At 41.4% G+C, this 27,030-nt stretch overlaps 1 protein-coding gene across 2 annotated transcripts in view; it reads left to right on the top strand.

The window, feature by feature from the left end:
• LOC124594106 (vacuolar protein sorting-associated protein 18 homolog) overlaps nt 1–27,030 on the top strand; it is a 262,862-nt gene that overhangs the window by 122,332 nt on the left and 113,500 nt on the right. For both annotated transcript variants that reach the window (XM_047132457.1, XM_047132458.1), the window contains 2 exons: nt 1,990–2,125; nt 4,370–4,588. In XM_047132457.1, coding sequence (XP_046988413.1) covers nt 1,990–2,125; nt 4,370–4,588 — 355 coding nt within the window. The remainder of the gene's footprint in view (nt 1–1,989; nt 2,126–4,369; nt 4,589–27,030) is intronic.

The following is a 27,030-nucleotide window of genomic DNA, read 5'->3' as shown; positions in this document are numbered from 1 at the left end:
GAAGAATCAGTGATGAAAATAAAAGAAAGATTCAAGAGTGGAATTATTCATCACTTTCACTGAAGATTGCAATGTCATCAGCGAATCTTATCATGGGTAAAATTCAGGGCGACAGGATACCCATGATAAGATTCGCTGATGACATTACAATCTTCAGTGAAAGTGATGAATAATTACAGTATTTGGTGGGTGGAATGAACAGTCTAATGAGGAGAGATTATAGATTGAGAGTAAACAGGAAAAGACAGAGGTGATGAGACATAGTAGAAATTAGAATAGTGAGAAACTTAGTATCAAAATTGGCGATCATGACGTATATGATAAGGAATTCTGCTACCTCTGAAGCAAACTAACCCATGATGGATGAAGCAAGGAGAGCATAAAAAGCAGACTAGCACAGGCAAAGAGGGCATGCCTGGCCGAGAGAAGTCTACTAGTATCAAAGAAATTTCTATGAATGTACATTTGGGGCACAGAATTGTATGGTAGTGAATCATGGACAGTGCGAAAACCAGAACAGAAGAGAACTGAAGCATTTCAAATATGGTGCTACAATAGAATGTGTTAAAAATCAGGTGGACTGATATGATAAGGAATGAGGTGGTTCTCCACAGAATTGGCAAAGAAAAATTGGAAAATATTGACAAAAAGTGGGGGCAGGATGATAGGGCATGTGCTGTGACATCAGGGGGTAACCTTCATGGTATTTGGGGGAACAATAGAGGGTAAAAGCCGCAGGGGAAGACAGAGATTGGAACATATCCAACAAATAATTGAGGACATAAAGTGCAAGGACTGGTCTGAGATGAAGAAGTTAGTGCAGGAGAGGAATTCATGGTGGGTCGCATCAAACCAGGAGGAAGACTGAGGACTTAAAAAAGAAGAAAATCAAATTAAAATAAAAGCTTCTAACTCATCATGAAGGATGTTTAAGTGGTCCTGTCAATTGATTCTGGTGATAGTTGTTTCATGGAGGTATACTGCATGGTGTGACCCATCTTCACTTTGCTCATTCTGCTGACTAATGATGCAGTTACAGCTGAAATGTCTGTGAAAGACATAATTATACTTTGTCACTGACAGTATATTATTTTATGAGGTCATGTAGGTGGTGTCATCCCTGTCATTGTTTGCTTTGCGTTTTTCACTTAAACAAAACCATTATTGGAGAGAAAAGCTTGAAGTAAACATGTATGTGTATGATACTGAGCAACACACACAATGATTTATTGTCATTTCAAGTATGGAGTTCACACAAATAAATAATTTTTATATTGCAGCAGACTTTGCAGTCAGGGCAGCAGTCAGAGCATCCATGGATTGGTTATATCATTTTGAAAGATAGGCTGCTTTAGCTGTAAGTCCTTATTTATAGACACAACCAGTTCCACAGCATTTTAGCTGAAACATGAGGTGTATTCTCTATCATCAGGTGTAATCTGTACAAACTGGTAGACCAATACTCACATAAGGTAGCAAGAAAACAGAAATAAAATGAAAAAGTATATACAGGATGAAAATACTACAAAGTCCAGTCATTTTCAGATTGGGGGGAAGGGGGGGGGGGGGGGGGAGAGAAAACTACGAAACTGGTTGTGTGTATAAATAAAGGACTTGTGGCTTAAGTGATCTTATCTTTTCAAAATGATCTTCTTATATAACTGAAGGATTTTTAAAATTTCATTTGGAATTATTTTGCTGTTGCCATCCATCATTGGAAGCAGGTCATAGAACAGTCAAAACAAAGAGTATTCAATGAAAATGTATCCTCAAGTGCCAAAGAAAAGTATACAATGATGGCAATAACCAAAACATGTCACGAAATGACAAGCAAATAAAAAAATTAATGTAAATTATTTTTAAGTACCAAATGTCATGTGCTCATACCTAGATTTTTTTCCATTAATAAAATTAAGTACATAGAATTATGCTAGTGCTGTAGATAGTAGCAGGACAATGTGGACATAAATGTCTTTTTCCTCCTTTCAGGCTAATGAGGCTATACGATATCTTGAATTCTGTGTTAATACCCTACACTGCCAACAACAAGCTATCCACAACTATCTGCTGTCACTTTACGCTAGAATGAAGCCAGATGAGCTTATGCATTATCTTGCCTCACAGGGTAAGTATAGACAAATTGCATATCATTTGCAGCAAATGTGTTAATTATAGGTAAGCCCATCCCACTGTCGAATTAGAAAGGACAAAATGTAGATATATATTAACGTAATGGCCACATGGTTAGAGGCGCCACGTCACTGATTGTGCAGCCCCTTCCGCCGGAGCTTTGAGTCCTCCCTGGGGCGTGGGTGTGTGTGTTGTTCTTAGCGTAAGTTAGTGTAAGTTAAAGTAGTGTGTAAGTCTAGGGACCGATCACCTCAGCAGTTTAGTCCCTTAGGAATTCACACACATTATTAAGGTCCTCTTTTTTAGATCTTGGAGAATCTTTCCCAACCAATTGTGAAGACTGAACCTTGGTCTGAACATCATAATCATAGACCCACATCTCATCACCAGTTACTGTTCTCTTAAGGAATGTCTTATTCTCATTTGTGCCCTTCACAGACTGAAAGGTGCAGGTCTTTCTGGTCTTGACTCATGAGCCATGGTGCATTGCAAGATGCTGTGTCAGTATTTCATGACATGATCCAACTGAAATGTCACATTCTTCTGCAGTGTCTTGGGCACTTAGTCTTTGATTGGAATGCACAATTTCGTTGATGTTCCTGACATGCTGTGTGAACCACTCGTAACAGTGAGTACAGCTTCCACTGTGAAATTTGCAAACTGTCCAACACAACATTCTACTCAATACAGCACTGAACAGTAACTAACAGACATGCAACGATGAAACTTCCAGCAGTTGCACTTTAAACACAGGCATGTGCAGGGATGCCTACCACATTTCGCCCCAACACATCCATTGGTGCAAAATTATGTATGTTCCAGAATTTTTTGAACAGACCTCATATGATTTGCAACAATATGCTTGGCTCACACATGTGCCACCTACACAGCTCACTCAGGTTCCACATTGAAATTCTTGCTGCTACTTCACTGTGGTATTATAGGATCTCAGAGGTCAGAAAGCTGGTACTGAAGCAAATCTGCTATATGGCCAAAGGCTTCTGATTTATCCTGACTGGGACTGAAGTGAGACTGTTTGAGCTAGAGTGTTTCAAAATATTTAATAAAATAATACGTGAAATGGAAAACAGATCTCTCATATTTCACACCATTTCAACTGACCTTAAGTTTTGGTTAAGGAAATGCCTAAAAAAAAATTTATATCACATTGTGAAAAATGAACTGCTGTGGGAGCCAAATAGCAGACATTGAAATAGCAGAACTGATTAGCAAAATAGCTGTTTTCAAGTGCCAGCTGATGAAAAGCTTTGATACAGCTTCCCATTTGGATATTTTGAAGTTTTTTTATTATTATTTTTTATACAGCTTCTCATTTGAATATTTTGAAGGTGTTTTTATCCCCAAAATACGGGTTAAGAGCTGGTTAGCCTATGTAGGTGGAAGCAGACTGTCAGATTCATCGATCTTGTTGATAAAATGAAACACAGTTGCTAAACTGAACTTCAGTGGTATAATCAATGAGGTAAAAGCACCCAAAGCAAGGAAATGCAAAGCAGAATTCTAATAAAAACACAATTTATGGAAAGGAATATTTTTGCAACTCTTAATTATAGCTATTTTTGTTTATATTTAATAATTTATCCACTAATAATAATTTATGAGGAGCAGATGAAAACTGTTGTTTATAATACATCATACTAAAACAGTGTACACTAGCTGCCATAAACAATAAGATTCATATGTTCTTTTACTACAATCTTTTTAGAAAGTGCATACAATTTGTAATTTATTTACTACAATGATATATTTTGGTTGTTATGTTCAGTGTCATGAATATGTATAATATTTTTCTTAGTAATTTTTAATTTTTGTTAAACCTACTTTTGAAGTTATAAAATTTACTAAATCTTTGAAGTTATTTTTTTTTGGGGGGGGGGGGGGGGAGGAGACAGTTTTGGCAGCTCTGCTGGGGTCACAGGATCACCTCAGTACAGTTTTGCATGCACGTGCTAATCACTCTTCAACAGTGTAACTGTCTGTTTACATTAGCCATGGCTTCACAACTGGAACAGTGCAATACTGGAACAAAACAGTACAAGATTGTCAGAGATGCTTTTTGTCAACTGTCAAGCAAGGATACCAATAAAATAACTACTTATTTCCCCAGATGTACAAAGTCTACGGTTGTATGGAGACTTCTTAGACACAATGATACACTACATATTATTATACCATACATGATTTGATGACAAAAAATATGTTCATGATCTAAAAACAGGTCAAGAACCAAGTATGGTGTGCTATGATATTCACTACGCCTTACGGCTTTGTCGTGAGCTTCACCTGACTGAGGCCTGTGTCCAGTTGTCAGCACTGCTTGGCCTGTGGGAAGCAGCAGTAGACCTTGCACTGACTGTGGATGTTGGACTGGCAAAGCAAACGGCGAATTTACCTCAGGCAGACAGTGATCTGCGTAAAAAGTTGTGGCTGAAAATTGGTAAGTGTCTTTACTTTGATATCTTGTAGTTGTATAATCACGTGCTTGCAGCATGTGCTTGTATTTTAGAAACTGCTCAGTAATAGGTCATTGATTAGTGTTCATTATTTTTTTGGATTACATGACTGAGGAAACTGATGCAGTTGTTAAGATGCTGGACTCTTGTCCTGGAGGGTCAAGATCCCATTTTCTGTTCAGCCAACCCAATTTACCAAGTAAGATGGCACAGTGGTTAGCACAGTGGACTCGGATTCTAGAGGATGACGGTTCAAACCCACGTCCAGCCATCCTGATTTAGGTTTTCCAAGATTTTTCTAAATCACTTTAGGCAAATTCCAGGATAATTCCTTTGAAAGGGCATGGCCGACTTCCTTCACCATCCTTTCCCTAATACGATGGGACTAATAAACTTGCTCTTTGGTCGCATCCCCCAAATCAACCAACCAACCAACCAGCCCGATTTAGGATTTCTACAGTTCCTCTAAATCATGTAAGAAAATACTGTGATAGTTACTATGAAAAGGACACAACTGCTTCTCTATACACCCTCAGTCTGACCTTTGTCTACCTCTCAAATGGCCTCATTGTTGACGGGACATTAAAATCTATACTGCCCTATGTTTTTATTTAATTAATTAATTTATTTATTTTATTTTTTGCATCCATGGTTTACTTCCATGAAACCACAGAAAATTATGTGTACATGACAAATTTCAAATACTTAAAGAATAGAGAAGCAAAGACCAGCTTGAGCTCCCTGCTTCACAACTCCACTTTCATTGTCTTTGGATGCCTGTGATTTTGGGATGAACTGTCACTTCTGCATAACATTAAGAATAAAGATGAATCTGCAGAAGTCCACAGATTATAAGCTCCTATGTCCCTAGCCCCATATGCCCTTTACTGGTATGTGCCAAAATCTGATGCAGAGAAACGGGGAAGTTGATTTGGTCATAAAGCTGATTGTGGGATTCAAAATACTGTACAAAGTGTACTGGGAAATTTTTACAACACAACTCTGATTATTCTACATTTTTAAAATAATTCTTGCTACACACAGTGAATATCTGTAGTCTTCTTAATCACTAGTGAGACAACTTTTACAAATAACTTCTGGCAACTGTGATCACCTGTCATGCCTCACAAGCAGGAGATTTTTCCATGTAGAAATGCTTCATGCTGCGTATCAAATTTTCTCAAGGGTGCTGAAGAACTTTCAGGCCTGCTGCAGCCAGTCAGTCATCACAAATTTGTGACTGATGCACTGGAGTATTGTAATTGTGTGATCTCAGTGTTCATTGGATGGCATTATTTGCCTTGGGGCATGTATGCTCTGTTTCTAATTCTTAGTGAATTGTCTTTTTTCTTCTGAGAAGAAAGTTCCGCCCCCCCCCCCCCCCCCCCCCCCTCTTCCCCCATTTCACTATACAGTGTATCTAATTACTGTGATATTCTTGCTGTTACCAAATGAGTGGCCATCACATTTAAGAGAACAGTCCTACTAGAACTTGGTAGTTCTTTTACAGAGACATTCAAACTTTCAAACCATCACCGGTAAACAAAGAAACCAACTCAGTTCTCACCTTAATGTTGTGTACAATTTATAAATTACAGCTGCATTTGAAAAACCTATCTTAATATTCAAGATGAAACAATTTCTCCCAACATATGTTCTGTAACATGACTGCTGGCTGTTCACTACATGTTTTAAATCACAGTAATTGGCAAAACTTTGTATGACAAGCTGCTCAGCATCACAGCTACAGCACTGAAAAATTATTAATGATAAAAACAAAGCCTATTTTGTTCTTTGGTAATAGCTAGCCTTGTAATAACTTAAGTGAATTGATTAATGCAGTGAATATCATTGTTATATTTATTCCAGCTAATAAATAATTTAGGACTAAATGTGACAACTCATGGAATAGTTGACACATTGAGTCATCAGTAGGCACATAAACAAGACTGAAGACACACACACACACACACACACACACACACACACACACACACACACACAGAGCTACCTCATGGCAGACTCTCTCTAAAAACATGACAGATAATGCATGTAATTTAAAAGATCTCACTACCAGGGCAGGTTGGTAACATCAACATGTGGTTTTCAGAGAACAGATTAACTGCAACAGAGGACAAAACATACAGTTTCTGACACAGAACTCTTAAAAAGTGAAATTTTGCTGTCCCAAAGTGACCAAATAGTTAGTGATCAGTCATTTTAAGTTCTTAGGGCTGAGGGTAGATGGAAAGCTTACTTGGAAGTATCACATTTAAGATGTTGTGCAGAAATTGAATACCGTGATCTTCACCATAAGAATGACCTCCACTTACTCTGACACTGAAATGTGAAGGCTTATTTATGTTGTTTACTTTCACTCTATTATCAACTATTGTGTCATATTCTGGTTCAACTCTGAATCAGGGTTCTAGTAAATAGAGAGACCACACACATGTGCTTATATAGAACAGAACAAACAGCTAGATTTATCTGTAAATAGATTATTCATGTATTCAAATTGTGATGGTGTGTGTTATTTGCACAAAGTGCAAAGTTTTGCAGCATTATGTGCATTCTCTCTCTACTCTTTCCTTCTTTTTCCTTGCTTGTTCCTTTTTCCCCCTCCCCACATCTTTTTACTGGCATTCACATGCAACGCACTTCAAAAGAACAGTAAAGCAAGACAGCCATTTTTGCTGGGTGATATTTCTTTCTTCATAGAAAAAATGCTGGTTGTACTGGTGGGAAGGAATATTCAGTGAATAATGTGGATGAAATGGAACAATGCTATGATTCCTCACTCTTAGGTATCTGTGGATCGTGGTGTTTTCTGCCATAGATCACTGAGAGATCTAATACCTCCTATAGACTTCCATTATGTTGATTGTTAGCCCATTTAGATCACTGTGAGATCTGCTACCTCCATAGACTTCCATGATGTTGGATGTTAGCCGATTTACAGTGTTCCTATTTATGCATTACCTTGCAGTTCAAGACCTTGGGCATCTTCAAAAACTTGAGCAATTGTCAAAATGTCCTCCAAACGGGGAGGTGATAGTTTGTATGCTGCGATGTGAACCTCCATTCCAGCAACAGTATAATTATTAGGTTGATGCATAAGTTTGTAGCATTTTTTTTTCCATTTTGGTATTCTAATTTCTATGGGTTTATAAATAGGTTGTCATGTTTTTATTTGTAGTTCACTGTTGCTACTTGAGTTTATATGTTGTCATTTTGTTATTCAGAGATAGTGAGTGGACACAAGATAATGGAGTGCTAAGTTGAGAAATCAGAAGATTTTCTCTGTTTGAGTTCAGTAGAGGGGTGACAAAAGCAGATTCAGTCAGAAATATTTGGTGGGGATAATGCCATTGGACAGAACACAGCAAGAAAATGGTTTTCTCATTTTAAGATGACCATTTTGATGTTACTTACTCCCCATATTCAGGAAGAACTTTGGGGTTTGATGGAGATCATTGAAACACATTAATCTACAATGAGGCATGTCAGTATACTCAAGTTGCATGGAGTGGAAAAGGTTCATAAATCAGGTGTATGAATACGGCACATTCTAAGCCAGAATCACAAAAATCAGTGGGTAATCGTATGTGTATCCTTGCTTGCTCATCATGGAATGGCTCATGAACTACACTGACCATTCCTATCTTGTACCACTACTGGTGACAAGAAATGGTGTCTTTATGCTCACATAAGGAAAATAAGTGAATGGCTGAGGCCAAAAAAAAAAAAAAAAAAAAAAAAAAAACAGCAGCAACTCCCTGTACAAAGACCTGATCCACATCCACAGAAGATAATGTTATGCATCTGGTGGAACAGTGTCGGTATGGTGTACTAGAAATTGCTTCCCCCCAGGTGTACCCATCACTGCTGACATTTATTGTCAACAGCTGTGATATCTTGCGGACAAAATCCAAGAGCAGTGACCAGTACGACTGTATGAAGTGATGCTATTACATGATAACACTGCCCACATTCTGCTAGAGTGACAAGAAACACTGTTGAGGAATTGGGTTGGGAAGTAATTCTGCACCCACCTTATTCACCCGATCTTGCGCACTCAGACGTTCACCTTTTCCACTTTCTATTGAACAACCGTCAAGAAACTTCCTTTCCAGATGAAACTGCATTCTGAACATGGCTTGACAAGTTTTCATCTCAAAACCACATGATTTATACATTTGCGGAAACAAAAAGTTACCACAGCATAGGCAGACTGTTGTAAATAGTGAAGGGGAATATAAGTTATTTAACTTATGTAACTAGTACAGAATGTCCAGACAGAAACAAGAAACATTGTATTTGTGATGGATTACCGGACTAACTTGGGAATGGTGTTGAAGGTGCTATTAATAGATGTATCAGTCCTCTGTCATTTCAGGAAATAGGACAACTGACAATGGAGGCAGAATTGTGCCACTGAGCAGTGAAACAACAAAAGCCATGTCTATCCCTGGTATTGTTTCTATAACAGCACCAAGTGCTGCTAGTGCAGTTTCTCGTATTGATGGAAAAACTGGTGCAGAACCACATACATTGCCCATTTTAATATCTCCACCAGAGTAAGATATCGAAAGCAGATCTTTGACATTGCAGCTCATGATTGAGGAACTCTGCCAGAAATGTGAAAGGTGGGTCATGTGGCCTGAGCTACTGACAGCCACAAATTAAGCCATCCGCCACAGCTCAGTCTGGTATTGCACACCACATGAGCTCTGACAGATCACGTCTAGCTTCTATACTGATACTGACACTGCTTTGGGCGTTAACTTGTCGACTTATGTTCTTGGTTTTTATAGAGTTCTCTGCTCACGATGACCTTGGCATTATTTGTAGATTATGCATTAGTCTCAGGCATAAACACTTTAGTGGTGATGAGTTCTTACCCTACCATGCTTTCAGTACACATTCACACTCTATGCTAGTGTCATAGGGACCAAGTTTTTTTGAACTTCGGCAACAACAGATGTTGCTACAGCAGGAGCAGCAGCAGCAGCTATTTGCCATCATCATCATCATCATCAGCAGCAGCAGCAGCAGCAGCAGCAGCAGCAGCAGTGACAGCTATTGCTGCAACTAGAACAGGAGGTTACTCTTCTGAATATTCTGTCTCGACAATAACTATCCAATGTTCATTAGTTTCTTATCTCATTTCTGGTCAGGGGGAATGTCACTTACTTTTGTCTTCTAGCAGTCATTTATATGAAGTTATTTAAAAGTTACAACCTCTTGTGGACCCTAGAGATTTGTCTTTCAGTGACCTATGTGCTCTGTTAACTGAATACTACAATTATTATCACCAAAACTTATTGTGGCAAGATTATACAGTTTAATCACTGCCTTGCCTCTGAGAGAGAGGTCACAGCAAAAGGTTTGACCAAGTCTGATGCTAGTGCTTGGTGAAGTGCTTAAAATTGCTAAATCCTTCAAGGTTTGCTGTGGCAGCTCAGCATGATTTTACTATTAAGATTACAGGTTAACATGTTGTTAGTTACTATCACAAACAACAATTAACTGATGATTACAACTCGTTATCATCTAATTATGCCTGTAAGTCTTTCTGTGGGGGCACAATAAGCAGCCACAATGGGGCATACAGGATTGTTGAGTTTGTAGTTTTTGGGGAACATATGGAAGGCGTGTGTGTGATGTGTCATTAAGGGTGAGGAGAGCAATTGATTCAGGGGAGATGTTCTGGGAGGTCCTAAGGCTTTAAGCAGGGATTGGAATTTGTGTTGGACTTCTGGGATGGATTACTCTGGCAAAGTTTATAGGTGGAGAAGTCAGACAATTGGCAGAAGCCTTCTGTCAGGTAGTCACTGTGATCCATAATCATTGAAGAATAATAATAACAACCTCATTCCTCATACACGTTACTAACTTTACCCTAACCAACAACTATTACTCATTCTAAGGAAAGGTATATAAACAAATCTGCAGCACAGACATGGGCACCCACATGCCAGCCTTCTTATGGGCCATCTAGAGGAGACCTTCCTAGCCCCCCCAAAACAATAAACCCCTAGTCTGGTTCAGGTTCATTGATAATATCTTAATGATCTGGACCCAGGAACAAAACACCCTATCTTTATTCCTTCACAACCTCAACACCTTCTCTCCCAACCACTTCACATGGTCCTCCTCAAACCAGCATGCAACCTTCCTAGATGTTGACTATCTCCTCTCTGATGGCTCCATCTGCACCTCTGTCCACTTTAAACCCACCAACCACCAACATGACCCACATTTTGACAGCTACCATCCCTTTCACACACACAAAAAATTCCTCCCATGTAGCCTGGCTGCCCAGGGCCATATGGTGTATCTGCAGTGACAAAAACTCCCTTGCTCAGTATGCTGAGGGTCTCACCAAGACCTTCACAGATAGGCACTATCCCCCAGACCTAGTCTGCAAACAGATCTCTTATGCCATTTCCCCTCACAATCCCAATCCTCCCAGCACTCCCAAAAACCAGCCACAAAGGAGTGTTCCCTTTGTCACCCAGTACCACCCTGCACTGGAACAACTGGACCACATCCTTTGCCAAGGCTTTGATTACCTGTCATTGTTCCCTGAAATGAGAGACATACTACCTGAGATACTTACCATCCCACCTGTGTTCTGTCACCCACCCAACCTCCACAACATCCCTATCCATCCCTATGCCACTCCCAGTTCCAACCACTTGCCACAAGGATCATATCCCTGTGGAAGACCCAGGTGCAAAACCTGCCCAATTCACCCATCCAGCACTGCCTATTACAGTCCTGTCACAGATTTATCCTACACCATGAGGGGCCAGGCCTCCTGTGAAAGCAGCCATGTCATCTCTCAGCTCTGCTGCAATCACTGCACAGCTTTTTATACTGGTATGACTACCAAGCATCTATCCACCAAGGTAAGCGGTCACTGTCAAACCATGGCCAAGACCAAAGTAGACCACCCTGTGGCATAACATGCAGCTGAACATAACACACTTGATACACTTTCAATGGCTGCTTCACTACCCAAACTATCTGGATCCTTCCCTCAACCACCAGCTTTCATGGACTGCACAGATGGGAGTCATCGTTGCAACACTTCCTTTTCTGAACTGGACACATGGATGTTTTCGTTACAATACTTTCTCTGTTCCCGTAATTTCCTGGCTTCAACCTACCGTAACATATTTTCCCCATACCTTCCACCCAACAGTTTCCACCCCCTCTGTCCTATCATCTCCTCCCCACTCTCTTTTCCCTCTCTGTTTATTTGCAGCCCTCTGCCAATGCATCCACCCATCTTTCTCCACTGGTCTCCTTTTTTGTTCCTTTTTTTCGCACCTCCCTGTCCCACAACTGCCTGACACTGCCCATGTTGACATTCTAGTCTCTGCGCACTCCACCAGACAGCGTGGATCTTTCTCCCCACCCATACACTATTATCCCTGGCCCTTCCTCTTCCTCACCCCCTCCAGATTGCTGCTTGCATCCCACATGATGTTGCATTCTGGCCTGAGATGCTGGAGTTGCTGGTCATATGTGCGAGAGGTGTGCTTGCTGGTGTGTGTGTGTGTGTGTGTGTGTGTGTGTGTGTGTGTGTGTAATCATGCCTGTCTTCAACTTGACGTGTCTTCTTTATAGTAAGAGTAGCAATCTATTTTTTCCTACATTGTTGATATTCCTACCAGGAGTTTCCATTGTTTGATTAACTTTATAGTTGTCATTTCTCTGAAAGCTTTTGTGGTACCTAAATTTTGCTTAGCTCACCCACTTCTTTTTGTGATTCTTCAGGCTGTTCAGCCAGAACTCATGTAGCTTCAGAACCATTTTGATATTCTTCGGAACCATTTCGATATTTCCTCTGTTTTCACCTGACAGTGGGCAGTAGCTATGGAGGTCATTAAAAAACTAAATGGGTATTATGTATTTGTGGTGATTTTAAGTCTACTGTTGATTCCCATTGTAACATTTATCTTTATCTCCTGCCCATAGAGTTTTTGTCTAAACTGACGGGCGCAGCATTATTTGAAAATAGATATAAAAACATGTGTATCTCATTTTCTCTCTTGATGATGCTTCATGTCAGTTGCTAATTTTAAATACGCCATCTGGCTTATTCGTGTAAAATTGTTTACCGTTTTGGGTGTGATTGCACACTCCATTTTCCAAAAGTACTTAGAACAATTGATTCACAGCATTATGCAGTGTGTTAATTATTTGGATGATGGTATCAGTATTGGGCCAACATGCATGGAACATTGCAAGAATCTTGAATCCCTGTTTAAATGGCTCCTGGATAATTATTTATGCTATCAGTTGGAAAAGTGCAGTTTCTTTGTACCTAATATAAAATACCCTGGGCACATTCTTAGCCACAATAGTGTCACACACACCCATGACCACGTTGACATGAAAATCAACATGCCAGCTCCTATTAACCTTAAACAATTGTTCTGGGAAAAATCATATAGCATACCAAGTTTTTCTCAGGTGCCACAGATTAGGCACCCTTTCACTCCACTGCTGTTGAAGCTAGTGACGAATGGATTCCAGTGTGACATTGTGGTGGTTTAGTCCCATTGGTTGTCAGATGGTCTGGAGTGCCCAATTGTATTTGTCTTCAAAAAGTAAATGCTGCACAGCTCAGCTATTTGCAAGTTGAAGAGGAGGCTTTAGCGGTTATTTATGGATTCAAGAAATTTCTAGTGTATTCCACCTGTTGACAGATCCTGAAACCTTGGTTTTCATGTTTGGGCATTATTCTGAGTTCCCAAATAAGACTGTGCAACCCTGCAATGTTGGGTGCTGTTCATAATATGGTGCCACTACGAAATTCACTCTCACTCCATTGACCAACACACCAATGCAGACACCATTTCCCACTTATCTATTGACCCTGATGGGGAATTTAACCATCAGAGAACTGTTTGTTTACCTGGGCCAAGACCTCCAAAAGATCCTGAATGAATTGCCACTTATAGAGCATGAGATAACATCAGCATTGTCCCACAACCAAGTCATGTGAAGATTTTGTGGGCAATCCAGAAAGGGTGACCAGATCGTATTTCCCACCATTCCTAACCAGTTCTTAAGAATTATTTCACACTACACTACTAGCTCAAGGCTTTTAATGTTGGTCATGGAGGACTCTGGTTGCTGTGTCGTCATTCCACCCTGCTTTGGTCCCTAATCCTCTAGCTTCTTCATGCAGCACATTGGAGGATGATTCACTTGAAGGCATTGGCCTGGCGGGGTGTCTGTTGTCCTGGGGCCAAATATCATCACCAGCACAATGTTTTTCACCATGGTCCCACATGACCATTCAAAGGACAGGTTTCATGTTGATTTTACTGGTCCATTTCAGGGAGCTGTAGGGCTGTTGTTGGTGGACGTCCTTTCCCATGCAAGTCATTGAGTGGATTTTCACCATTTAGGATGTCAAACAGTGGAGTCCACTTTATGTCGACTCTGTTCCAGGCCTTCTGTTGCCATAACAACATCGACAATCAGACCACTGCTCCTTTTCGCTGCACCTCCAGCTCAGAGGCTGACCTGATGGTCCATACTTTTTAAACACAAATGAGGAAGGACTTGCTGTCATTGATCTTGGATGCATTGCACAGCTTCCCTTCAACGCATATGTTCACCCTCATCAACGTCCACAGCTCGTGGTCTAGTGGCTAACGTTGCTGCCGCTGGATCACAGGGTCCCGGGTTCGATTCCCGACCGGGTTGGGGATTTTCTCTGCCCGGGGACTGGGTTTTTGTACTGTCCTCTTCATTTCATCATCATCCTCATCATTAGTGACAGTGGCTAGATTTGACTGTGAAAAAAATTGGACTGTGAAAAAAATTGGACTGTGAAAAAAATTGGACTGTGAAAAAAATTGGACTGTGAAAAAAATTGGACTGTGAAAAAAATTGGACTGTGAAAAAAATTGGACTGTGAAAAAAATTGGACTGTGAAAAAAATTGGACTGTGAAAAAAATTGGACTGTGAAAAAAATTGGACTGTGAAAAAAATTGGACTGTGAAAAAAATTGGACTGTGAAAAAAATTGGACTGTGAAAAAAATTGGACTGTGAAAAAATTGGGACTTTGTATGGGTGCTAATGACTGCTCAGTTGAGCATCCCACAAACCAAACATCATCACCACCCCCATCAACAGGGTCAGTCTGGCCAAAATCCTCAGAAAGGTAGGGAGAGACTGAGAGAGACTGACTATGTTTTCATTCTTCTAAGTTGTTTTTCCTAATCCTTATCGTAGGATAAAATTCAAAGAGCTTTTAGAACGGTTGTATCACTTTGGCAGTAAGGAGAGAACAGTTCTAAGTCATCATTTGACAAAATAACAATTCTAAGTTTCATTTTTGTGTGTTTTGTATGGTGAATTTGTGGTATGCTGTAAATGCCGTGTGGACCCGAGTATAAAAACACTAATTATGAGCTACAAATGAATGATAATATTTTTGCATAGTAGAAGAAAATGAAGTTGCAGTGAGAATTAGGAGTTTTAGAAATTGGCCATTGATGATATTTCCTAAAGAAAAAGAAGAAAATAATTGGATCGGGTGGAGAAGGGGCCGGTGGGTGGTGGTGGTGGTGGGGGGGGGGGGGGGGGGGGAAGGGGACGCATGATACCCCCTTACACTTTGGTTGTAGAAGTGATGAAAAATGAAACTTAGCTAATTATTATAAATGTCTCACAACAATTTTCATTCCAGTTTTACTTTATAACTGAACTTCGTAGTAAACAAAAAGTCCCCTGCCCTTTCAGTAACTGTGACACACACTATTAGCCCTCCATTTGTGATGATCCTTTTTGATGGGGTATGGTATGATGTAGCCTAACAGATAATTTTAGTTCATAGAAGTCACCTGGGACGTTATTCGTTCATGTTGCTTCAAGTACTGGGATCTACAATTGGAATTTGTGGCAATGTATAATAAAATCTTCACTGAAAGACGTTACAAAATCCTCAAGGGACTAATTCTTGAATATAGTTCATTGGTTTGAAACCCATATAGCCGCATTAATTAGATAAATATAATAGATCCAAGCAGAATCTGCACGGCCTGTCATATGTTAATTTAGGTACAACTGGAGTGTCACAATAACTCACAACACAGATTTGTAGGACAAACATATACAGAAGCCATTGTACATCATGGAAAAAGCCTGCACTAAAATTTTGCTAGGGCCTCCTCTCTTGTGAATAAAGAAACATATTACGTACAAATACAAATGAAGACACATAAATGTAATACTTATTGCATCCAGTTGCTCTCCCAGCTAAACATTGGAAGCATATTGGTTAATATGTCATCTCAAAACATGAATGTTGGTCTCCATTGTGTTGTAGCATTTGTGCCACATTTTATGATTTAGTGTAATGTCGACAACTTTGTAATTTGCAGTGTGTTAAATGTTCTGTGTGTGGTAAGCAACACACAGTTAAGTTACACATTCGTGCTATGTTTGCTTAAGACTTTTTCTAAGCAACAGGAAGTTTTGAGAAATTTTGCATTTGGTGCACTGCAATACTGCAAAGAAATGTAGCTGTTAGCAGAATTATATTGTTCCAAATGTCAGTGATACGTTACACCAGATAGCATACTTAAGTAAGTTAATAAATAAGTCAGCACTTATACCAGATAAGTGCTGGAAGAACTTACATTTTTATGCTTAGCGCAGACAGACAGTGCAGCTACAATTACCCATGGATTTCAAATATAAAAATTTTTGTGTAATGGTTTTTTTGTGATTTAAAAATGAGTTTAACCAAGAATCAGTGCCTTATGCAGTTGAATTTTGCATTTAGGGGCTGTACTTCTCCCATAATATCATTATTTATTGGGTCTATCAAGGCAAAAAGAAATTTTTTCGATGACCAAAATCCTCTCAAGTACCTAGCAGCAGTCACTAATGAAGAAATCACATTTTTATCTTCAGTGTGTTACAGAAGTGGTACCCACAAACCTACCAGGAAATTCACTGGAGTCATGGGTTTTTCATTAGCTGTTGCATCTTGTATCCTACTTGAAGGTTCTTATGGTGGGGATATTTGCATTTGATGTTGTGTCAGCAGAAACCTAGTAGGTTTAATTCTGGTGTGCCAAAATCAACATTCAGTGACACATGTTATAGTGAAACATGGCTGTTTGTATTTGACTCAAAGGCAATCAAAAGTCATGCACCTGGCTTCCCTCAGGGATGCTTCTCCAATGAAAGTGGTTAGCACAAAGAATAAGAGCAACAGAATGTTGTATGCTTGAATTGCTTAGGGTGTACACACTTCCACAATCACAAATGAAGAAGGTTGGACAGTAATCTTGGTGTAGAATGATGCAGTATGCATTCCTAAGATTTTTGAATATAACTTGGGAGAAACAACTGAAGTTTGAGGTATTGTTTTACAATGACGGTATGCCTCCTTGTAAGGTAGACGCAACACGCATATTTTTTGTGGAATTCTGAATGGACACACATCTGTACTCACTAAGGAAGAGGTACAGTTGGACACATATTTGGAAGAACCGGGATTCAAATCCCCGTGCAGCCACTCTTTTTCTACATTCTCCAGGACTTTGCTAAATCTTTGTAATTGGATAGGTCCACAAACAACGTGGAAGCCAATTTTCTGGCCAATGCAAGATAGTGTTGCTCCTGCAGTTACTGTGGCAGTAAGTTAAATTGTGACCTATTTGTTTTTTATACATCCACATCCATTTTATAGCTCCTACCTGACTATATGAGACTTATTTCTGCAACTAAAAGAAAGTAGTCTGGCTTCAGCAGCCAGGGACTGTGGTCATGTGCATGTGATTTTTGTGTGTGTGTGTGTGTGTGTGTGTGTGTGTGTGTGTGTGTGTGTGCGGGCGGGCGGGTTGGCGGGCGGGCGGGCGGGCGCACGGGCGCGCGCGAACCTGCCTGTCTGTTGTGTATTTTTGACAAAGACCTTGTTGGCCGGAAGCTCATTTTATGAGTCTTTTTTTGTGCCTATCTGCGACTCTGCATCTCCACTATATGATAAGTAGGAAGGTGCTCTGCCTGCTTAAATATATTTCGTTAGCAGGCATAAAATGGAGGTGTTCACAGAGTGATTTTTGAGGCTATACTAGTGAATGCAACGTGTGAAGACATGTAGATAATGTCTGAAAAGTGGGAATTTCTGTACCTTTCTAGAAATTTTCAGTGAAATCTGCTTAACAAAAGTGCAGTACACAGTTTTTCATTCACAAAGGAAAAATGATTGTCAGTACATCTCAATAACACTGAATGAATCAAATTTTGCCACCTTGATCTCCTCCCTTCCCTCTTTATCGTACGTTAAACCAACTTAGGGAGGTTCCCAGACTGTTGAACTATGCCCAAAAATCAGCAAGAAATGGCTTATGGAAGCAGTATCCTTCATTAATAAATTACTTTGGATTCATTCACTAGATCAAAGTTTGGTATTGGCCTTCCCCATAGTTATATTTGTACAGGTGTTCTATCTCTAATTGCTTGAGACTGCTGCCCAGTAGATATTTGACAAGAGTGACAGATTCCTGTGACTAATCGGTGATAGTATAGATAAAAGTGATATTGGGTCTTTTTGCCTATTTAGATGGATTACATGTGCTTATTTGAGGATTAACTGGAAGTGTTTATGTCAGGAATTGATAATCTGAAGTTCTTTTTGCATGCATCATCAGTTTTCCACTGATGTGACTTTCCTGTAGGCAGTTGAATCATTTGTAAACAGCCTTGAAGAGCTACCAACATTATCTACAATATGTCTTGAATATGGTGAACAGTTTTGAGGGTCAGCTTCCTCGCATAAAAATGAAAAGAAAACTTTGTCATTCTGTGTCCAGACATGCTTAGTTTCAAATTGTGAAGATGCCACCATAACATATTAGTTTGAAGAACTCTTTATTACGATCATCATTTGCTACATTTTAAAAATGGTTCACAACATCTTGCACATATTGTTCAAAGTGTCTATCTTCTGTTGGATCATAGGCATGAGCTCACGACTGCAGTGAGTTCCATACATATTGTCATACACTTGGAATATACTGCTTAATGGGTTTACAGCTGAGCTACACTTTCTTTAAAAGGTTCAAATGGCTCAAAGCACTATGGGACTTAACATCTGTGGTCATCAGTCCCCTAGACTTAGAACTACTCAAACCTAACTAACCTAAGGACATCACACACATCCATGCCCAAGGCAGAATTCGAACCTGCGACCATAGCAGCCTCGTGGTTCCGGGCTGAAGCGTCTGGAACCGCTCAGCCACCGCAGCAGTCACCACTTTCTTTCAGTTCGCTAAATAAATCAAAGTCAGTAATTCATCCTCTCTACAACTGACATTATGTGCTTATTCCATTTCATGTTGCTTTGCATGTTGCTTTGATATCCAGGTGACTGTGAATATGTCAAGTTTCACACCACTAATACTACACTCCTGGAAATGGAAAAAAGAACACATTGACACCGGTGTGTCAGACCCACCATACTTGCTCCGGACACTGCGAGAGGGCTGTACAAGCAATGATCACACGCACGGCACAGCGGATACACCAGGAACCGCGGTGCCCGCATCTCGTGGTCGTGCGGTAGCGTTCTCGCTTCCCACGCACGGGTTCCCGGGTTCGATTCCCGGCGGGGTCAGGGATTTTCTCTGCCTCGTGATGGCTGGGTGTTGTGTGATGTCCTTAGGTTAGTTAGGTTTCAGTAGTTCTAAGTTCTAGGGGACTGATGACCTAAGATGTTAAGTCCCATAGTGCTCAGAGCCATTTTTTGGAACCGCGGTGTTGGCCGTCGAATGGCGCTAGCTGCGCAGCATTTGTGCACCGCCGCCATCAGTGTCAGCCAGTTTGCCGTGGCATACGGAGCTCCATCGCAGTCTTTAACACTGGTAGCATGCCGCGACAGCGTGGACGTGAACCGTGTGTGCAGTTGACGGACTTTGAGTGAGGGCGTATAGTGGGCATGCGGGAGGCCGGGTGGACGTACCGCCGAATTGCTCAACACATGGGGCGTGAGGTCTCCACAGTACATCGATGTTGTCGCCAGTGGTCGGCGGAAGGTGCACGTGCCCGTCGACCTGGGACCGGACCGCAGCGACGCACGGATGCACGCCAAGACCGTAGGATCCTACGCAGTGCCGTAGGGGACCGCACCGCCACTGCCCAGCAAATTAGGGACACTGTTGCTCCTGGGGTATCGGCTAGGACCATTCGCAACCGTCTCCATGAAGCTGGGCTACGGTCCCGCACACCGTTAGGCCGTCTTCCGCTCACGCCCCAACATCGTGCAGCCCGCCTCCAGTGGTGTCGCGACAGGCGTGAATGGAGGGACGAATGGAGACGTGTCGTCTTCAGCGATGAGAGTCGCTTCTGCCTTGGTGCCAATGATGGTCGTATGTGTGTTTGGTGCCGTGCAGGTGAGCGCCACAATCAGGACTGCATACGACCGAGGCACACAGGGCCAACACCCGGCATCATGGTGTGGGGAGCGATCTCCTACACTGGCCGTACACCACTGGTGATCGTCGAGGGGACACTGAATAGTGCACGGTACATCCAAACCATCATCGAACCCATCGTTCTACCATTCCTAGACCGGCAAGGGAACTTGCTGTTCCAACAGGACAATGCACGTCCGCATGTATCCCGTGCCACACAACGTGCTCTAGAAGGTGTAAGTCAACTACCCTGGCCAGCAAGATCTCCGGATCTGTCCCCCATTGAGCATGTTTGGGACTGGATAAAGCGTCGTCTCACGCGGTCTGCACGTCCAGCACGAACGCTGGTCCAACTGAGGCGCCAGGTGGAAATGGCATGGCAAGCCGTTCCACAGGACTACATCCAGCATCTCTATGATCGTCTCCATGGGAGAATAGCAGCCTGCATTGCTGCGAAAGGTGGATATACACTGTACTAGTGCCGACATTGTGCATGCTCTGTTGCCTGTGTCTATGTGCCTGTGGTTCTGTCAGTGTGATCATGTGATGTATCTGACCCCAGGAATGTGTCAATAAAGTTTCCCCTTCCTGGGACAATGAATTCATGGTGTTCTTATTTCAATTTCCAGGAGTGTATTTCAATTGCAATCCTTTCCCAGGATATATTTTGATTATTCCTGTTTCTGTATTCAGCACTGCTGTGATCATAGATACAAGAAAATTGTTCCAGTACACCAACAAAGATGACTGTTGAACTCAGGATCATCTGTCATTTTCCTGGATACAGAGACAGTCACACAAGCAAAAGCAGAAATGTTTGTAAACTGTCAGTAGCATGCTGCATTTATCTAGCAGTAATGTGACATGCCATATGACATACCGGTAGTTATGTCATGCCTGCCCAGTGGGGACTGCTCCATAAAGTGCATGGGTTCCACCTGAAGTTGGACTCTAGGTGCATGCCTTGTACCATGCTAGTCACAAATCAGTCTCCAAATCATTCCAGCAGAAACCTTGGCTAATATTTCCCAATTAGTGCTTAACCAGTTGTGAGGTAATTGGAAAACACTTGCCATGACTTTTCCAGCACATGGGTTGACCTCGGACCCCCTTAGAGGGACAGAAACGAGGAAAAATTCCTGTTCCTACACAGGAAATCAGGACTGGAACTATCACTCTACCCACTACACCACCACAACTATGGGGAAAAGCTTTATCAAAGACAGTTCCTCAGAAAAAAATATACTTTATTAATTCTTAACGTTCAATACGCCAACTTTGCCAGCTTTTTCATACATCTCTTAGGCTGTTCGCTGAATAAAGTGTTGCGCTGTTTCTGAGCTTGCCTTATATGAACATTCAGTTTATCCATTTGAAATAATCATGTACACTATGAGTACTTTGAAAAGCTGTGTACAGTGACTCCTCCAAAAAGTATTCATTTAGCTGTACATTTTTTTGTAAAGTAGGTCTGTGGCATGTGAAAAGATGTGAATACAAAATCTGAATGGCCAATGCTATGGAAAGTACCTCAGTAAATGATTTTTAGTGACAAAAAAGGTTAACAAAATGGAAAATTTCATACAAAAGCTATTTCATAAAGCACTCAACAACTCATATTTTTGACATTTAGAGCTTTCGCATGCTTTAAGTTGCAGAAATTAACTGCTTGCAGTTGTCTGGGCATAGAGGTGACTAAATCTGCTGTGGCAGAGCATGGAATTTTGTTCCATTCACCTTGAAGAGCTTGCTTTAAGCCTTTCTTCTTAGAAATGGGTCTTGCTGTGATGTTCTGTTCCAGCACTTTCCAAAGATTTTGAATGAAATTAATATCTGGGCTGTAAGGAGGGTTGTTGAGTTGTTTCGGTGTGTTGTATAGGAGCCACATCCTCGTATTTCTAGCCATACGTTTCTGCCCTGTTGAAAGGTGTAGTTTCTTTGGAGACCTATTTTTTCGACACTAGCATTTGTATTTTCCGTTAAAATATTGACACATATCTTGTGATCCATTGTGCCCTTTATTAAACCCACGATATTCGCTCCCATCTGACTGGAATATGTTATATTTACTTTCATCAGAAAATAAAACTAAAATCAAGACTTTCCTTCTGATTTTTTTTTCACTGAGCCAAAATTTCTTACGAGAAACCAGGTCATTATGTCGGTACTCCTTGCAGGTATTCGTGACTGTGGCGACGCATAACTTCTTGCTCCTCGACTCTAACTCCCCAGCCAACATAGGAGCACTGATTTTAGGATTTTTCCTAAATTCCTTCACGATAAACCTCACGCCTTTGTCGGTCAACGAGCGAGGACCTCCGGTTTGTGGCTGGTTTCTCAATGTTACGGTTAAGCAGAAGCGGTATATTACCGACTGAACAGTCAGTCTAGGTCTGCCGATTGCTCGTAAGAAGCTTTGCATTTATTATGCAAGCGTGGAACAAATTTTGTTGCAGTTAGGGTCGTCCCACTAGCCTTACGGACCATGGTGCAAATTGTACTATCCCGGCGCCGCTAAAAACATGTGGCCGTCTGTGGCTGCGGAGGTTTGATGCTAGTGTATACCGTGGGTCAGCCAACACTAGGGCGCGAATTTTAGACTACTCAGATGGTGCAAGCTTTGTATAGAATTTTTTAATTTTTAACCTTGTTTTTCAATGAAAATGATTTGCTGAGGTGCTTTCCTCTTTATTTTCGATTCTTTTCACGTGCTACAGAATTAGTGTTTAAAATGTATACAGGTAGACGAATACTTTTTGGACTCACTGTAAACGAAGCAATTCCGCGGCTCAAGCGAACACTTGACGTACGTAATTGGGCAATGCCTACCAGCGTGATTGATGCACCACCATCTGTGTGCCAGGCCGAGAACCTAATCTTTCCTCTCGTACTATCTGCGCTCACTGCCAAGTGTTGCAAGTGCGTACTGGCCATTGTATGCCAGGCACAAGAGGTGGCGGTTGCTCGTTGCAAGTGTTGTAGGAGCAAGTGGAGTAGCGGCGTCGCGACGCGACAAAGTGGGGTCCCCAGGCCGGTAACGGCGTCGGCGTAGCTGGCCCTGCCACGCCCGTGGCTCACCTTGGGAATTAGCCGTGGAAATACCGGCCGCTCCAGGACACGCTGCCGGAGACTCCGTCCGCCCGGCTTGCATAATAGCATAATAGGCCGCAGGACCTCTGCTTCAGCACCATATTTCGTGCTCCTGCGCTTCCTCTCTATACGACGCCCCGGCTCAGTAGAATTGTAGAGTAGGGCGGTGGAAGATCTAATTACGTATATCTGTAACGAAATTGAAACTGAGTGGGCGGTCATGTAGCCAGGTGAATGGATGGTACATGGATGCCAACAGTTAATAGAATACTGAGACGATCATCCAGGGGGAGGTATTCAGATGATATTACATAAAATGCTGGAGCAATATGGCTGCGTAAAGATGAAGAACACACTGCGCGAAGTCAAGAGCAAGTCTTTGTCCAGCAATAGATGTCAAATTTATGCTCCTGCTGCTGCGGTGATGACCGGGCCGCGCGGTCTGGTAGTTTATCGCCTCTCCTCTTATATTCGATCAAATACTAGCAATAAAAATTTCAGTCGCTTACAGAGCTGGAATAGTCTAAGGTTGCGTTCACAGTGGTATCGGCAACGGTCGTCAGACGTCCTCGCCAGAGGTTGCTCGGTAACATCGGTCGGCAACTTGGTCACTGTCTCATTTGCCAGTTATTGGCGAGGTCGAAGAGGTAAGGTTAGGTTAGAATCTATCCTAAGTATGAAGCAGGTTCGATTTTAACCTCCAACAGTGGGATGGATACCACGACGCCTCTGTGCTTGGAGACGAGTGCTGCAATGCTTTTAAAAACATACCGAAAATATGTAAATGAGCTATATCTGTCCCGAAAAGAATGTGACGAGTACTGTACACTTTGTCTTCAATCTTTATAATTACCAGTCAAGTTTTACTAATATATGAGATGAAGGAAAAAATACCATGCCACAAATGTTAATAACGCTTTAACTTTGTGAAGCCACGAGCCACGTTCCTCTCTCACCACCAATTAGCGTCAGAAAGGGGTGTCACCTTTGAAGCTAACATGCTGTCTTACATATCTATATGCGTGTATTATGAAAATGTGTAGTTCCAGTGATACACCACACTAAGGATCTCTCAAAAATACGCTGCCCAGAATATGGTTTATTATGCTACAGTGGCAGGATGTGCATCTTCGGTGCACAAAGTTTTTGCCAATGAGGCTATGAGCACATTATGGTTAATTTATATGGTGAAAGGAGATATTTCCATTATATGGTGCACGGATAAAATTTCTGTGTGAATAAACAAGTTTATTTAATTAATGAAAGGTAGATTAGTGGTTTCACAGCGGTTCATTTTATTCTAAAAATGGTGAAAATTAGTATAGTACTGGCAGTATATGCAGATAATCAGATTCTAGTACCGGAAACTTCACTGCTCTTTAACTCTTGCCAAGAGGATTTGAGAAAGGAAGTAACAAAATTTCTGGTGACAGTATTATTTCAGATTCAGGGAAGCTTTTAATAAAGAAAATCAAATATATTACAGTGTCTTCTAGTGCACTTGCACGACGCATAGCTCCAAATTCTGTGTAGAATAAATTAAAAATTTCGTAGTACTTGGGGTGCAAGAGTGAAAATATTAACGTTTAAATTAGTTTATAAGACATCGTAAACAGCATCCAAAATATCGTACAAAAACTTCGCAACTGTGCTTTTCAGAACGTCGTATAGGACTAATTATCGGAAGATGGAATCGCCGTACGTCACATATCAGTATGTCACTTCTAGTTTTACTTGATGCAGAACTGCGTCTTTGATGTGAATTTCAGATTTATTAATAGAGCTCGAATCACACCTCTACAAGTATTCGAAATCTGTTTTGCTGAATTTATTTGAAGTTGTGCAGACATACGTCAATTAACTTTCAGTGATTGTTATTCAGTATAATTGTGGAAGACAAAGACAAAGACAAAGTTTACAAAAACGAGACTAAGTAGTATTAATAATGTGTAGACAGCTAATGTCCACCTACCACAACCTAAAAAGATCCAATGCAGTAACTTTAAGCATAAAATTCGCTATCCTTGTCACCAGAACAAATTTTTTTTTCGAGGTTATACGTAAACTTGAAATTTCGGATGAAGATTTTGCCTATTTGTGCTTTCCAATAAATCTGCGATTTCAGTCCATAGTTTCCTAACTCTATTCCAATTATTATATTTTCATCCTGAGTATGCCACAAACTGCTCGTTTGACTAAAAATGTCAGTTTCTCACAGTCCATGTTTCGTGTCGTGTCTGCCATTATAACAAAAAAAAAGGAAAGAAAGAAAGAAAACGAAAGATTTGGATTCCACCGATTGTCGTCCGAAATCTGTACGCTCGGGCGATGAGATCGACTACATTGTGACCGCGCACGTAGTGGCATGCTTATGTGAAAAGATCGGCCAATGTTGGTCGTCCGCGGAATCCACTGACATCGGTGCCATTGTGATCGCAGCTTACCTGGGAGTCATGAGCTGCACAAGCGTGCTTCAGCGACCTCTCCAATCAATGTTGGATGTCGGCCAGGTACCTTACATCTGTGTTTGCGTTAATTTGTAAAATTATCTTAGTGATGTGAAAATTACAAACTATTTTGGGTCTTATTGTAATTTATTTTCTGGCCCAGTTTCAAACCAGCTCTTGTCAGTATCATTAAAATCCTTCCGGCTGTAATGCCGCGTCATCTTATAAAATACTAAACTCAACTAAACGTTTCGGCAGTCTTGCGGCGGCCCCCCGCCTCCTGGCAAAGACCAATTAGCAGAGGAGTGGATTTTTGTAACGGTGACGCTAGACTTCTGACGTTGCATTTTTCGTAATTTATTTCTCCTAAATAACGTTGATGGGTGGTAGGAGAGGGGGAATGGATATTTGGCAGATTATTTGTAGTTTACACGGCTTGCTGGCAATGGGCAGCAATTGGAAGACTTATGCAACCTGGCCATAACGTAGGTTTATTTTAGCATTTTGTGAGATGACGCTGTAGTTCAACCAGAAGGGTTTTAGTGAGATAGGCGCCGCCCGCGGAAGCCTCTGTATTTATATTAACTTTACCAAGCTCTTTCTTTTGATTTTCATCGTTGGGGAAGATGCCAGCATGAATGTTTTGCTGTTACCGTCCTCAGACATAAGTTACGTGTCCATCTACACTGAAGAGCCAAAGAAACTGGTACACCTGCCCATGTAGGGTCCCCGGGAGCACGCAGAAGTGCCGCAACACGTCTTGGCATGGACTCTACTAATGTCGGAAGTAGTGCTAGTGAGAATTAACGCCAAGAATCCTGTAAGGCTGCCCGTAAATCCGTAAGAGTATGAGGGGGTGGAGATATCTTCTGAACAGCACATTGCAAGGCATCCCAGATATGCTCAATGATGTTCATGTCTGGGGAGTTTGGTGGCCATCGGAAATGTTTAAACTCAGAAGAATGTTCCTGGAAGAGTCGTATCTAGACGTATCGGAGGTCCTACATCAGTCCAGTTACACACGCCCCACACCGTTACAGAGCCTCCATCAGCTTAAACAATCCTCTGCTGACATGCAGGGCCCATGAATTCAAGAGCTTGCCTCCATACCCGTACACGTCCATCTGCTCGATACAATTTGAAACAAGACTCGTTCGACCAGGCAACATGTTTCCAATTATTATCAACAGTCCAATGTCGGTGCTGACGGGCCCAGGCGGGGCGAAAAGCTTTTTGTCGTGCAATCATCAAGGGTATACGAGTGGGCCTTCGGCTCCGAAAGCCCATATCACGATGTTTCGTCGAATAGTTTGCACGCAGACACTTTTTGATGACCCATCATTTAAATCTGTAGCCATCTGCGGAAGGATTGCACTTGTGTCACATTGAACGATTCTCTTCAGTCGTCGTTGGTTTCGTTCTTGCAGGA

Source organism: Schistocerca americana, chromosome 2 (genome assembly GCF_021461395.2).
Source record: "Schistocerca americana isolate TAMUIC-IGC-003095 chromosome 2, iqSchAmer2.1, whole genome shotgun sequence".
In the NCBI taxonomy this organism is placed as follows: Eukaryota; Metazoa; Arthropoda; class Insecta; order Orthoptera; family Acrididae; genus Schistocerca; species Schistocerca americana.
Note: the sequence above shows the minus strand (reverse complement) of the source record. Positions and strands in the feature narration are given on the sequence as shown.